The sequence below is a fragment of the Sphaeroforma arctica genome (assembly GCF_001186125.1).
Source record: "Sphaeroforma arctica JP610 unplaced genomic scaffold supercont1.578, whole genome shotgun sequence".
Lineage (NCBI taxonomy): Eukaryota > Ichthyosporea > Ichthyophonida > Sphaeroforma > Sphaeroforma arctica.
The window spans coordinates 1-10,777 of NW_014039980.1; the positions used below are offsets into that span (position 1 = coordinate 1).

The following is a 10,777-nucleotide window of genomic DNA, read 5'->3' on the forward strand; positions in this document are numbered from 1 at the left end:
GTGTATATATATGTATATACATATGTTTATATTATTTTTCTTATTATTTGTATATATATGCATATATATGTATATATAACCTAGATCATGCAAAAGACTATGAAATATTTATTTAGCTATTTTACTGGCAACAAGCTGATTTAAGAGGAATATGTACATAGATTTATATCCGTTGTGTTGAAAAAGTAATAATAATTTTTGTGAAATACAAGCATAGCCTCCTGAAAATTGAACTCGAGATATTGTTGTTTTCTTTCGAGGAGAAAATTGAAAATGCCGGTAAAATGCTGTCATTGGCTGACTCTCGAGTCTCAAGTCTCAAGTCTCAACTCTCGACTCTCGACTTTCGAGTCTTATGAGGGTTTGACTGGGTCATGTGAAGTGTGAAGTACTGGTCACAGAAATCAAAACTGAAAATTCAAAATGTGGCTGTGTTGCAGTTGGAGTGTTTTGTTGCTCTCGCTTTGGCCACGACGGCCGAGGTGCCTGCGATTAGTGGTTTGGTCTGTGGTGTAGTAGAGCTCAGAGCCTTAGACTTTTGGACCAATGCCCCGTAGCAACCATTAGAGAGAGCAATCAGTGAGACTGACTTCACTCACTTCACTCACACGGTATATAAAAATAAAATGTATTTATTCTAAAAATTAAGAAATGTACTCCAAACAGGGGTTTTCCCAGAGTCCTAGACTCCCCACTCACCACTCCCCCAGCAGGGGCCAGGGGGACCAAGGGCCCAAGGGCCCAAGGGCCCAGGCCCAGGGCCGCCTTTCTCTATTATCAGAGACTGAGAGTCTCCAATTCTCCATTGACTCTTGACTCTTGAGTTTTGAGTTAACGCAAACCGGTTTTCGTTAAAACTTTTACATATCGAATAAGTATACATTTAAGTCCAACTTTTATTCCATATGCAGTCCTTTATATGCTCAGAGGCGCACCTTGCGGGTATAAACATTTAGATGTGTACTTATTTCATCATATGAACTAGTCCTATAGAAGAGCTTTGGTAGGCCCTCCCGATCACACTAGAGCCCTTATAACGTTATAAAATTGGATAAATATGCGTCTACGATAAACTTATATTCCATACCCCCTGAGCTTAAGTTTTGAGTGTGAGACTGTGGGAAGTGGGAACAGACATTTCTTGTCTGGCATATTTCAATTTATATTATTATTTTTGCCATATTTCTGAAATCAACTCGCGTATTACGTATTTTATCCAAATTCCATATCGTATTTCATATTTCATATTTAACGTTTTCAGTGCATATCTATTATTTTAAAATAATATTACGCCTATTTTTCGCCATATTTAAAATCGAAAAATATGTGTTCCTCGGTCAGGTGGGAACAGACATTTCTTGACTGCTCTCTTTGCATCTGTAGAAAGTGAGTATTTCATCTCGAATTCTCGACACTGTATTTCAAGAGCATTACTAAATACAACCTTTTACTTTTAAAACAAAACGACCTATTTAAAAAAAAAGCTGTAAGCCTGAGTACCAAACTACTGGAGTAGATATACTATACTCTCTCCCTAGAGTAGAAGCAGTAGTTTTTGAGTCTTGGAGAATACAGTATTTTGTAATGGAGTTCACTGTCCAAGTTTGCCCCTGCAAAAAGGAGTTTTGCTTTTTACAATAAACATGATTATTTTATGATGTGCAGTCAGCGGACCAGCTGCAGCGGACTTAGAGTCTCTCTGGTCTCAGACTTCAATACGCGCTTCATATACGCTGAAAACGTAGTATGCTTACGTTTACGCTTTGGTTTGAAACGGTTTTTCCGTTTTAAGGTAGTATACTGGGAGCCAAATGAGCCAGTTCTAAAAACCTTTCTTTTGGATCTACCTCTTGTATGGCCCAATTAATAGCTGCTATGTTTCGACAGTAGAGAATCTGTCCAACTAAAAACATCCCAACAAATATTTTGGTAGAATATAGTTGGCGGGTTAAGCCAAATATAAGCGGTCACAAAACCAGACCCCTATAACGTATATAAACGTAATATTTTTTACGTTAACGCCTGTTTACGTATTACGATTAGAAGTCTGTGTGCCGTCACCCTTTGCGTCATAATAAAGTCATGTGACATAGTACGTATTTACTAGTCTTATTTTCATTGAATGGCAGTTAGACCCAAAGAATTCTACTCTACGCTCTAGAGAGTATCATTGGTTAAACTTGTGTTTCATGGTGCCTTCGACGGCTTCAATAAGATCTATAGTTCAATACGTGCTTCATATATGCTGGAAATGTACTACGTTTTACGTTAACGCTTCGTTTTGAAACCTTTTCCTGTTCTCAGGTATGTAGTATACTAGAAGCCAATCCCAAAACCTTTTACGTTAACGCTCCGATTTCAAAGCATGTTTACGTATTCAATAGAAGTTGTCTCTGTAAGAGTCTGTCCCCAGTCCCCAGTGACCCAGTCTCCCATCAATACCACTGGCCAAGATTCGACGCAAATCTGATTGAAGTAGCTATTGCCTCTATACTCTCTACTCACAACTATTTATCGAAGTTCACATATACTTACATTATCCAATCAAACTCAAAATAATATCGAAATATAATGATTAAATTAATTATTTATAGGCTTAATGTGTGCCCATTTATAAACAAAATGTCTACGCAACGTGGTTGACTGGTTGATTGAGGAGACTGGTTGCTGGAGACTGGATCACTGGATCACTGCCTTCACTGGACTCCAGTTTGTTAATAATAATAAAAAGAGTTAATACAGATTTACCTCTAGCGAGTAGGGCAGTAGGCTCTTGTTGAGTACTGTCAAGAGTATGAAGTGTCAGCAGTCTCAGCACTCACTGTGTTAGCCGTCAGGACTCAGGTCTGAGAGACCGAGAGTCTAAGACTCTGATGAGACATCAGACTTTTCTGCGTCTGTGATACACTGGGAGTCTGAGAGTCTGGGACTCCAGAGCCCAGAGCCCCAGACCCAGGCCCCAGACTCCCAGACTCCAGAGAGACTGGGAGTCTGTGACACTGGGAGTTCGGGACTGGCCGTCTGCAACTCTGTACTCACACGGCTGTCGCTCTACTACTATTTTCTTTTGTTCAAAAAAAAGAAGACCAAAGGTAAATAAATAGAGTGTCAGAGTCTCAGTATTTCTGTATATTTTTAAAACACATACAAACAGTTAACAAAGATGCATTTGATTTAACACCGATTTTACGTAAACCTGTAGGCCTGTAGCACACGGAGCGAAAATCTGCCAAATCTGTTTTTAGAACACTTCCGCTAGACATCCGTGAGAGAAACGGAAAGTTGCAGGCGATAAAGTTGACATTCTCATGAATATCCCTGTAATTTGACTGACTACATTCATGAATTATGACATGGGATCTCTGTTCCCAATGTGGGCCCTAAGGGCCTGAGGGGGCAAATGTACTGATAGAGCCTTTTGAGGCCCTTTATCTCAAAACAATTAATTTTGAAATTTTTAGACTCATTCAAAATGCATAGATAAGATTTCTTGACCATTCAAAACATACTAATACATGATGTATTTGGTCTCGCGCCGTACAAGCGACTGTGCTAATACGCTTAGAGTCATATGCAAAGGAGAAACATGGTTGGCCATGAAACTAAGCTCAAAATATATATATATAAATTGTACAATAAGTCACTTTGAAATTAACCAATGATTAATGAATATTGATGATTCATGATGAATATTCCCGTCTGTCGATGAAATAGTTTTAGCGTAGAGTGAATGAGTAGTTGAGTATACAGAGATACTCCATATTTTACCCTCTAGCGAGATATGTATACCGCCTGAAAGTAATTTATATAAAAGATTATTGAATTATAATATTTCAAAAAAAAAATTGTCGATTAGGCTTTGAAGGCGGGCTAGTTGTTGGCTTTGCCGTTACGACTTTTAAACGGTTAACCGTATTCCATATGTATTTACTTCGTACGTTTCAATCTGTCTTACTCTCCGTCCTAGTGCTTACTGTCGTCCTTTCTCACGAACCGGCGAACGGCGAAATCCAAGTACCGCAAATCAGCGAAGCTAGAACTATAAATTCTCTACTCACTGCTTTGGCAATTTCCTTTTTTTTTCCCGTCTGCGAGAAGAGTCCGGAATTGCATTCTGCCGACTAAAATAATTTTACTAAAATAATAATATTCGTGCCGACTGGGCCCACTGCGGGGGAAAGTGGAAACTCACTGCTCAGTGCTGGAGGCCTGTGGTCGATGGATAAGGGGAAAGGGAAGAGTGACGAACTAGCGAGTAAATAGCGACTGAAGAAGTCGCCGACTCGCCGATACGATGTCAAGTTTGAAATTGAGTAAAAGGCTGTCAAGTACTATGTGGCATAGTAAAGTGTCATATTGCAGCTGCGCAGCAGTCTACACAACGAGGACAGCCACCGAGGCCCAGGGGCCAGGGGCCCAGCCCCAGGGCAAGGCTGGATCAATAGCCACACCGTATATTTATTAATTATTGACACATGTTTTTCTATAAAAATTTTATAGTTCAGTAATACCGACAACGTTTTGAATATACATTAAACTTATCGGAATTTCAAAAACTTAGAATAGGAACTCGGGTCTCTGACACTAATATTCCGGATCAGAAACATATCCGACATCATATCATAGACAATTCCGACCGTATTATCAGCCAAGTCAGGAAAGTATTTTGTTTTGTTTTATTTTATTTTATTTTATTTTATTTTATTTTATTTTATTTTATTTTATTTTATATAAATATATATAATTAGATTTGGACTTCTGGTCCTCTGATTCTGATTTCCGACTTCTGACTTCTGACTCCGAGTCTGGAGACTGGACTCGGGTATCGGTGTAAAAAATAAAAGTGTAAAATATTCATCGTGTATATTTTGTATATAAAATAAACTGGTGTTTCGATATATTGATCCATAATACTTACTGTTGACAAACAAGTCGGATAATTAAACTCAAGTGAAATACGGAACGGAAAATAGAGTTCAATAACAATGGCTATTGAATTCGACAAGTTGGGATGGGTTGATCGTCTGTTGACCCTTTGGATTGCTCTGGCAGTGGGGCTTGGAATAGGATTATCCTATATCCCTGGGGTATCCGACTTCTTAACGGGTGCAACGGTGGGTGGAGATACAAACATATTCTTGGCCGTTGGTCTGATTGTGATGATGTATCCACCTTTGATGCGAGTCGATTACGGGCGAGTTGGTCAGATTTTCAAAAACCCTAAAGCTGTGGGAACGTCGATCTCTTTGAATTGGATTATCGGTCCATGGTTGATGACGTTTCTGGGCTTGGCAGTACTACACAGCCATCCGGAGCTGTTACAAGGACTTGTTCTTATTGGTATCGCCCGTTGTATCGCGATGGTGTTAATCTGGTGCGAGCTGGCGGGTGCAGAGATGGATCTGGCTGTCACTTTGGTCTTGGTAAATAGTGTATTGCAGATTCTGCTGTATTCCGTGTACGAAATGTTGATCATTCAGATCTTTTTGCCGGCCCTGGATATCTCTAGCGATAATGGAGAGGATCTCCCAATAGGAGAGTCATTCCTGTTGGTATTGGAGAGCGTTGCAATTTACCTCGGTATTCCATTTGCACTTGGATTTGGAACCTGGATAATTGGGCAAAGGTTCCTGGGGGAAACTAAGTACACAAAATTTGCAAACACTATTGGACCGCTAGCACTGTGCTCTCTACTGTTTGTCATCGTTATTATATTCGCAATGTCGGGCTCACAGATGGTAGACGAAATAACTAGCGTACTGCTGGTCGCCGTACCTTTGATACTTTACTTCTTGATTATGTTTGTTGGGTCGTTCTTGCTGTGCTGGAAGATGGATATGCCTTACGGTAAGACTTCAGCCATCGCTTTCACGGCGGCGGGCAATAACTTCGAATTGGCGCTGGCTTTGGCCATCGCTCTATACGGTGCGAACTCAGAACAGGCTTTGGCGGCTGTAGTGGGTCCGTTGATTGAGATTCCTGTTATGTTGATCCTGGTGTTCATTTCTCGATGGCTAGCTGGCTATTTGGAGTTTAGTGACGATAACGAGGAGCTTAGACGGCTCTGTGAAGAGAATGGTTGTGATTACGAGCAGTGTTTGGCTGACAACATACAGAAAGAGTGTAAAAAGGATCAATGCGATGTGGTCGAGTGCTTGAAATCCCGAAAGGTAGTGCCAAGCGATATTGCAGGAAGTGATGTTGCAATTGTGGACGGTTCTGGTTCTTTCTCTGATAAGGGCGATTTGGGTATCAAAGTTGTGGGAGCGCAAAATTGAGCAATCAATCTCACAGAGACAGCAACGGGATATTGTTATAGTACTAGAATTCGAAGAGAGAGATATCAAGAAGCGAAACAACCATTCGTGTTAGAAAAACATCACAAAGAAGCAAGTTAAATATATTTGTGTTTAAAAGAACAAACACCGCGGAAGCTACGCGATGCATAGCCTTCTAAATAAAGCACGATGTATTCGAATGCGACTCGGAATAATTGTAAAACCTATTTTAGATTCTCGTATGGTGACCTGAGGCACCCAATATTAATAAAAAAGAATCATGTGCAGAAAGCACATCGACTATTAGTCCTGAACTATAAATTAATTAACCATCAATTTGTACCATCACATTGACGACTAGGCAAGCCAGCAGTTGCCGACAGTACACTCTGACTAGAGTGATAACATATATATTTAGCATTGACTTATATATTTGCCACTTGTTTCGTGGTGACTTAGACGGTTTCAATAAGGTCACCTTTGCCGACTACTATGTCGGAAGCGAGGTTTTGCAGATCAGTTTCTGACCAGCTCTGAGTTGTTGTACCATCTATACCTTTGAAGTAAAGCGAGTACTGTCCAGGGCTTTCTGAATTCAGAAATTGTGTACCAACTTTGATTGTCAACACACCTGAGTGCCCATTATGAGTGTCCCATACTACACCCCCTAGTTTAGAGCATTATTCTCGAATTTGCCCGCAATCTCGACGCGACCCGTACTCTGTATCCGATTGTTCGCGTTGACACCTCTACCTTCAGAAGCGACATTGGAGTCGAACAAAGGTCAATATTAACCTTCCCTGCAATGTACTTGAAGCGCAAAGCACTCCCGCGACTACCCCAACCCTGTTCGAGCGCAATGTTTTTGATAAACTTGCTGTCTATGATGCTGACAACACTATCGAGACCAACTCTGGAAATGTGAATTGCACCACCATCAGCTGCTCGATTCCCAATATATTGCGAAGAGATTATATCTACAATACCATTGCAAATTGCAATTGTAAAGGCTGCTCCTAATCCGTGCTCGAACTCTCATGTCGTTGTCTGTGAAGCTGCTGTCTTCTAAATGCACGGTGTGATCCTTTAGCAACTCATGAAAATTCACTGCACCACCACCACCATAGTAATCCTTTCCTGGATCTGCAACAGTGTTTTTAGAAAATGTACATTTCGTAATGTCCACATGTTAAGCAACCTGCAGGAAAATAACTGCACCCCCGCGAGCCTTTGTATTGAAATTAGTCGCCGATATATCATGTAGGTTTAGACTGTATGCGGGATTGGCACTGTTTGTCCTGTCATCCGCTTCTTCCTGTTTCACGTCCTTTTCTTCCGAACGAATTAGCCTGCTGAAACCTTTACCATTAACAAAGTCAATACCCCTTAGAGACAACACCGGTTCGGTTTTGCCCTCCATCAAGAATGCAGCTCTTTGCTGAATATTTGCCACAGGGTAACTATTGGTCGACTGCCGTTACAGTTCTCTCCAACAATATTGGTGTCGCGGTCAATTGTAATCTCTTCATCAACGTTAATTTTACCTCTTACTGTGATCACACCGTCGGCAGAAGATTTGTGCACGGCATCTTCCAAGTTGTCATAGCAGATATCGTTCCACCATGCTCCGTTTAGACACAATGCGCAGCTACCACTAAGAGCAATCAGGTCCATCGCAGATTCATCATCACCAATTGTTACAGCCACATTTGTAGCAACAGGCGCTGTGATTTCTGATATTGCCGATGTAGCAATAATCAAAGCCTTTTCCGCTGTTGCAGGTGTATTCGTTTGTATAGGGATATATGTCCCCGTACTAGGTTCGGTTACTGAAGCTGCTGTCGACACAGACACAAATGTCGAAAAGGCTGATGATGGGTTACTGCCACCACTCACCTCCGAACTCTGGAGAGCTAAAAGAGCGTTGATGAGTTGGTTATAGTATAATGCGGTATCTGCGACATCCGTAGGTGTGAGGGTAGGACTGGGCGCTGCCAGAGCGAATGTTGCATGTAAAAAAATGGACCAAATTAGAAATTGAACTGTCATTTAATAAAAGCGAAAATGAAAATGAAATGCTAAAATCGTAGATTGATGCGAGTTAATATACAAAATTGTTTTTTTAAAAGGTTAATCCTATGATCTGCATCTCTTATTCCCTCTCTCATATTTTACACATTTCGTCAAGAATGTTGAGTGTGTAAAGGTAGATGAGTGCACATTGACCTCCTTTTAATTTTGAATATTTATTTTAGACTCTTGTCGGAGACCCGGACTGTCCCCACTCCCCTGTAAGATTCGCGTAAAAAACCCCAAGTCGGAAACTCGAAATTGAATTGCAACTTTGTAAATGATTGGCTTAAAATTTGGTTATACATTTACATACAGCTGCATCGCAAAATCGATATTTTTTCTAATATATTTTAAGAAGAAAAAAAGAGTACATATTGGGTATCAGGTATCCATTAACTACTTCTCCAAAGGACCGTAGAGGAGTAAACGACGAAACAGCGTCAGCCGTACCAATCTCGCGCTTCTATTAGTAGCATTATATTATTTGATGACTTGAAAACTGGTTGTAGATCTAGACTCTCGTTTTAGGATGAATCTACCTTAGGCCAGGCGCAGCTACCCAGATGACCAACAATTGTTCACTCAGCAATGGCTAACGACCCTTCTGGTGATGGGCACACTCCGTTAACTGATATGCAATCTTGCAGCGCACCAGCTTGCTGAAATTTGGAGATACTTTTCGTTCATGTTTCGAAAGCACATGCTCTTTGCTCAGACGAAGTTCAATAAGTGATATTATATCTGCATCTCGTTAATACGACGCAATACACTGAGCACTAAGCTTTCGCCGGGGCACTGGCAGTCTTGGTGGCCTGGGCTTGCATTTGCTGGATCTAGTTGTACAAAAAACAAAAACAAAGTCGACGTTGCGGTGATTAGTTTAGCAAGCTTTAAAAGGCAAGCAACCTTGGAATTGACATAAAAGAAGCCATAGTCAAAATACGGCAACACAATAAGCGTATATACTTTGCCGGTGCCTGTCACATTGGCATTTGAAGACTACCTACCTTATCCCTCTTTTCATTCAGTTGTACCTCCAGATCCTGGCCTAGCTTGGTTTGCCTCTCACTGCATAAACGCAATAGACAAACAAATGGAAGTTGCAGGAGCAGATGTATGTCACAAAAAATGAACTGAACTCGTCAATCGAACGTCGGGGCTCATAACGGTTTCCCTCTCCAATCCGTAGTGACTGCGATGGGTTGTGATGACCAATGAATCTAGCAGCCAAGCGGAGAACAAAAATGAACGGGTTGCGGTGGCCTGTATCCGACTAAAACCTTTGGACTATATCGACGGATGCTACATCTGTCGCACGTATATAGCCCTACGCACGACCGCCCGTCACAAACTACACACAATATGAAGTGCACGACAACGATTACGTCTACTTCCACTTCTTTCTTAATGTAGTCTATTCGCTTGGCAAGGGTGTCCTTGGCTTCAAACTACACACAATATGAGGTGCACAACAACGATTACGTTTACATACACTTCTTTCTTGATGTAGTCTATTCGCTTGGCCACGGTGTCTTTGGCTTCGGCCAGTTCTTGTGACACTAGCACAGGGCCAACGAGCTTGAACACCTTGTCATTGTCTTCATCTTTGACAAAGTCCAATTCCTGCGCGGACATGAGAATGACTGTTGGTGGATCCTGTATACTGGGTATTTACTCTACATGGAACACCGGTAGTAAGGTGATACTCGCCACTCGGTATGAGCATTGGGATCAGACATCGATCTACAATACATGCGAGCTACGCACCTGTTTGACGATCTCATTCTCCATCAGCTGTGCTTCCAGCGTACCTCTTTGATTCACACATTCCGCATACTCTGTATAAAGTGTTAAGAGATTTTTGTAATATTTTCATGAGATGGGTGAACATTCGCAGATGCATCGTAGCAAACGCTGGCGAACAGCATAAAAGCCTTTGGCAACAATCAATCCTAGCAATACATGACAATTTTTATTGTATATATAGCATAATTGCTAATACTGGATTCAAACCCATAGCCTACAAGACAAACGTATACATACCTGCATTCCATATTCATCTAACAGAAAGGAGTCGCTTGCAACCATGAAAGCGGGCACTGAATTATATATATATATATATATATATATACATATATATGTATATATATATATGTGTGTGTATCTACATATATATTTGTATGAAGAAATTAATAATTGAATACAAACAAATAGAACAACACACATACATATATACATATAAATGTATAGATATATAGATATATAAATATATATATATATATATATCTGTGTGTGTATATAAATACATAGTATATATAGATATACATATATATATATGTATATGTATACATATATATAGTAATAACTATCTATATATATACATATATAAATAATATATATATAACCAGGATCACCATGTATATATA

The 10,777-nt window shown here is 40.3% G+C and overlaps 3 protein-coding genes across 3 annotated transcripts in view; 1 reads left to right on the forward strand and 2 right to left on the reverse strand.

The window, feature by feature from the left end:
• The first annotated feature begins 4,912 nt into the window (after nucleotides 1-4,912).
• SARC_07362 (hypothetical protein) lies at nucleotides 4,913-6,745 on the forward strand. The gene has a single exon (XM_014298695.1). It carries the CDS (start codon nucleotides 4,986-4,988, stop codon nucleotides 6,276-6,278), a length of 1,293 nt encoding a protein of 430 aa, XP_014154170.1. The 5' UTR covers nucleotides 4,913-4,985; the 3' UTR covers nucleotides 6,279-6,745.
• Nucleotides 6,746-7,227: 482 nt separating this feature from the next.
• Nucleotides 7,228-8,327, reverse strand: SARC_07363 (hypothetical protein; the record flags this gene model as incomplete). Its single annotated transcript, XM_014298696.1, has 1 exon — nucleotides 7,228-8,327. One exon carries the CDS (start codon nucleotides 8,325-8,327, stop codon nucleotides 7,698-7,700), a length of 630 nt encoding a protein of 209 aa, XP_014154171.1. The 3' UTR covers nucleotides 7,228-7,697.
• A 168-nt stretch (nucleotides 8,328-8,495) lies between these two features.
• The window catches only part of SARC_07364 (hypothetical protein), a 3,584-nt gene continuing 1,302 nt past the window's right edge, over nucleotides 8,496-10,777 (reverse strand). Inside the window, exons 2-5 of the mRNA XM_014298697.1 lie at nucleotides 10,119-10,189; nucleotides 9,844-9,974; nucleotides 9,359-9,419; nucleotides 8,496-9,184 (exon numbers count right to left, since the gene is read on the reverse strand). Coding sequence (XP_014154172.1) covers nucleotides 9,128-9,184; nucleotides 9,359-9,419; nucleotides 9,844-9,974; nucleotides 10,119-10,189 — 320 coding nt within the window. The 3' untranslated portion in view covers nucleotides 8,496-9,127. The remainder of the gene's footprint in view (nucleotides 9,185-9,358; nucleotides 9,420-9,843; nucleotides 9,975-10,118; nucleotides 10,190-10,777) is intronic.

Bases quoted from the DNA above. Each gene is read 5' to 3' on its own strand.
- SARC_07362 (XM_014298695.1), top strand. From the start codon at position 4,986: ATGGCTATTGAATTCGACAAGTTGGGATGGGTTGATCGTCTGTTGACC.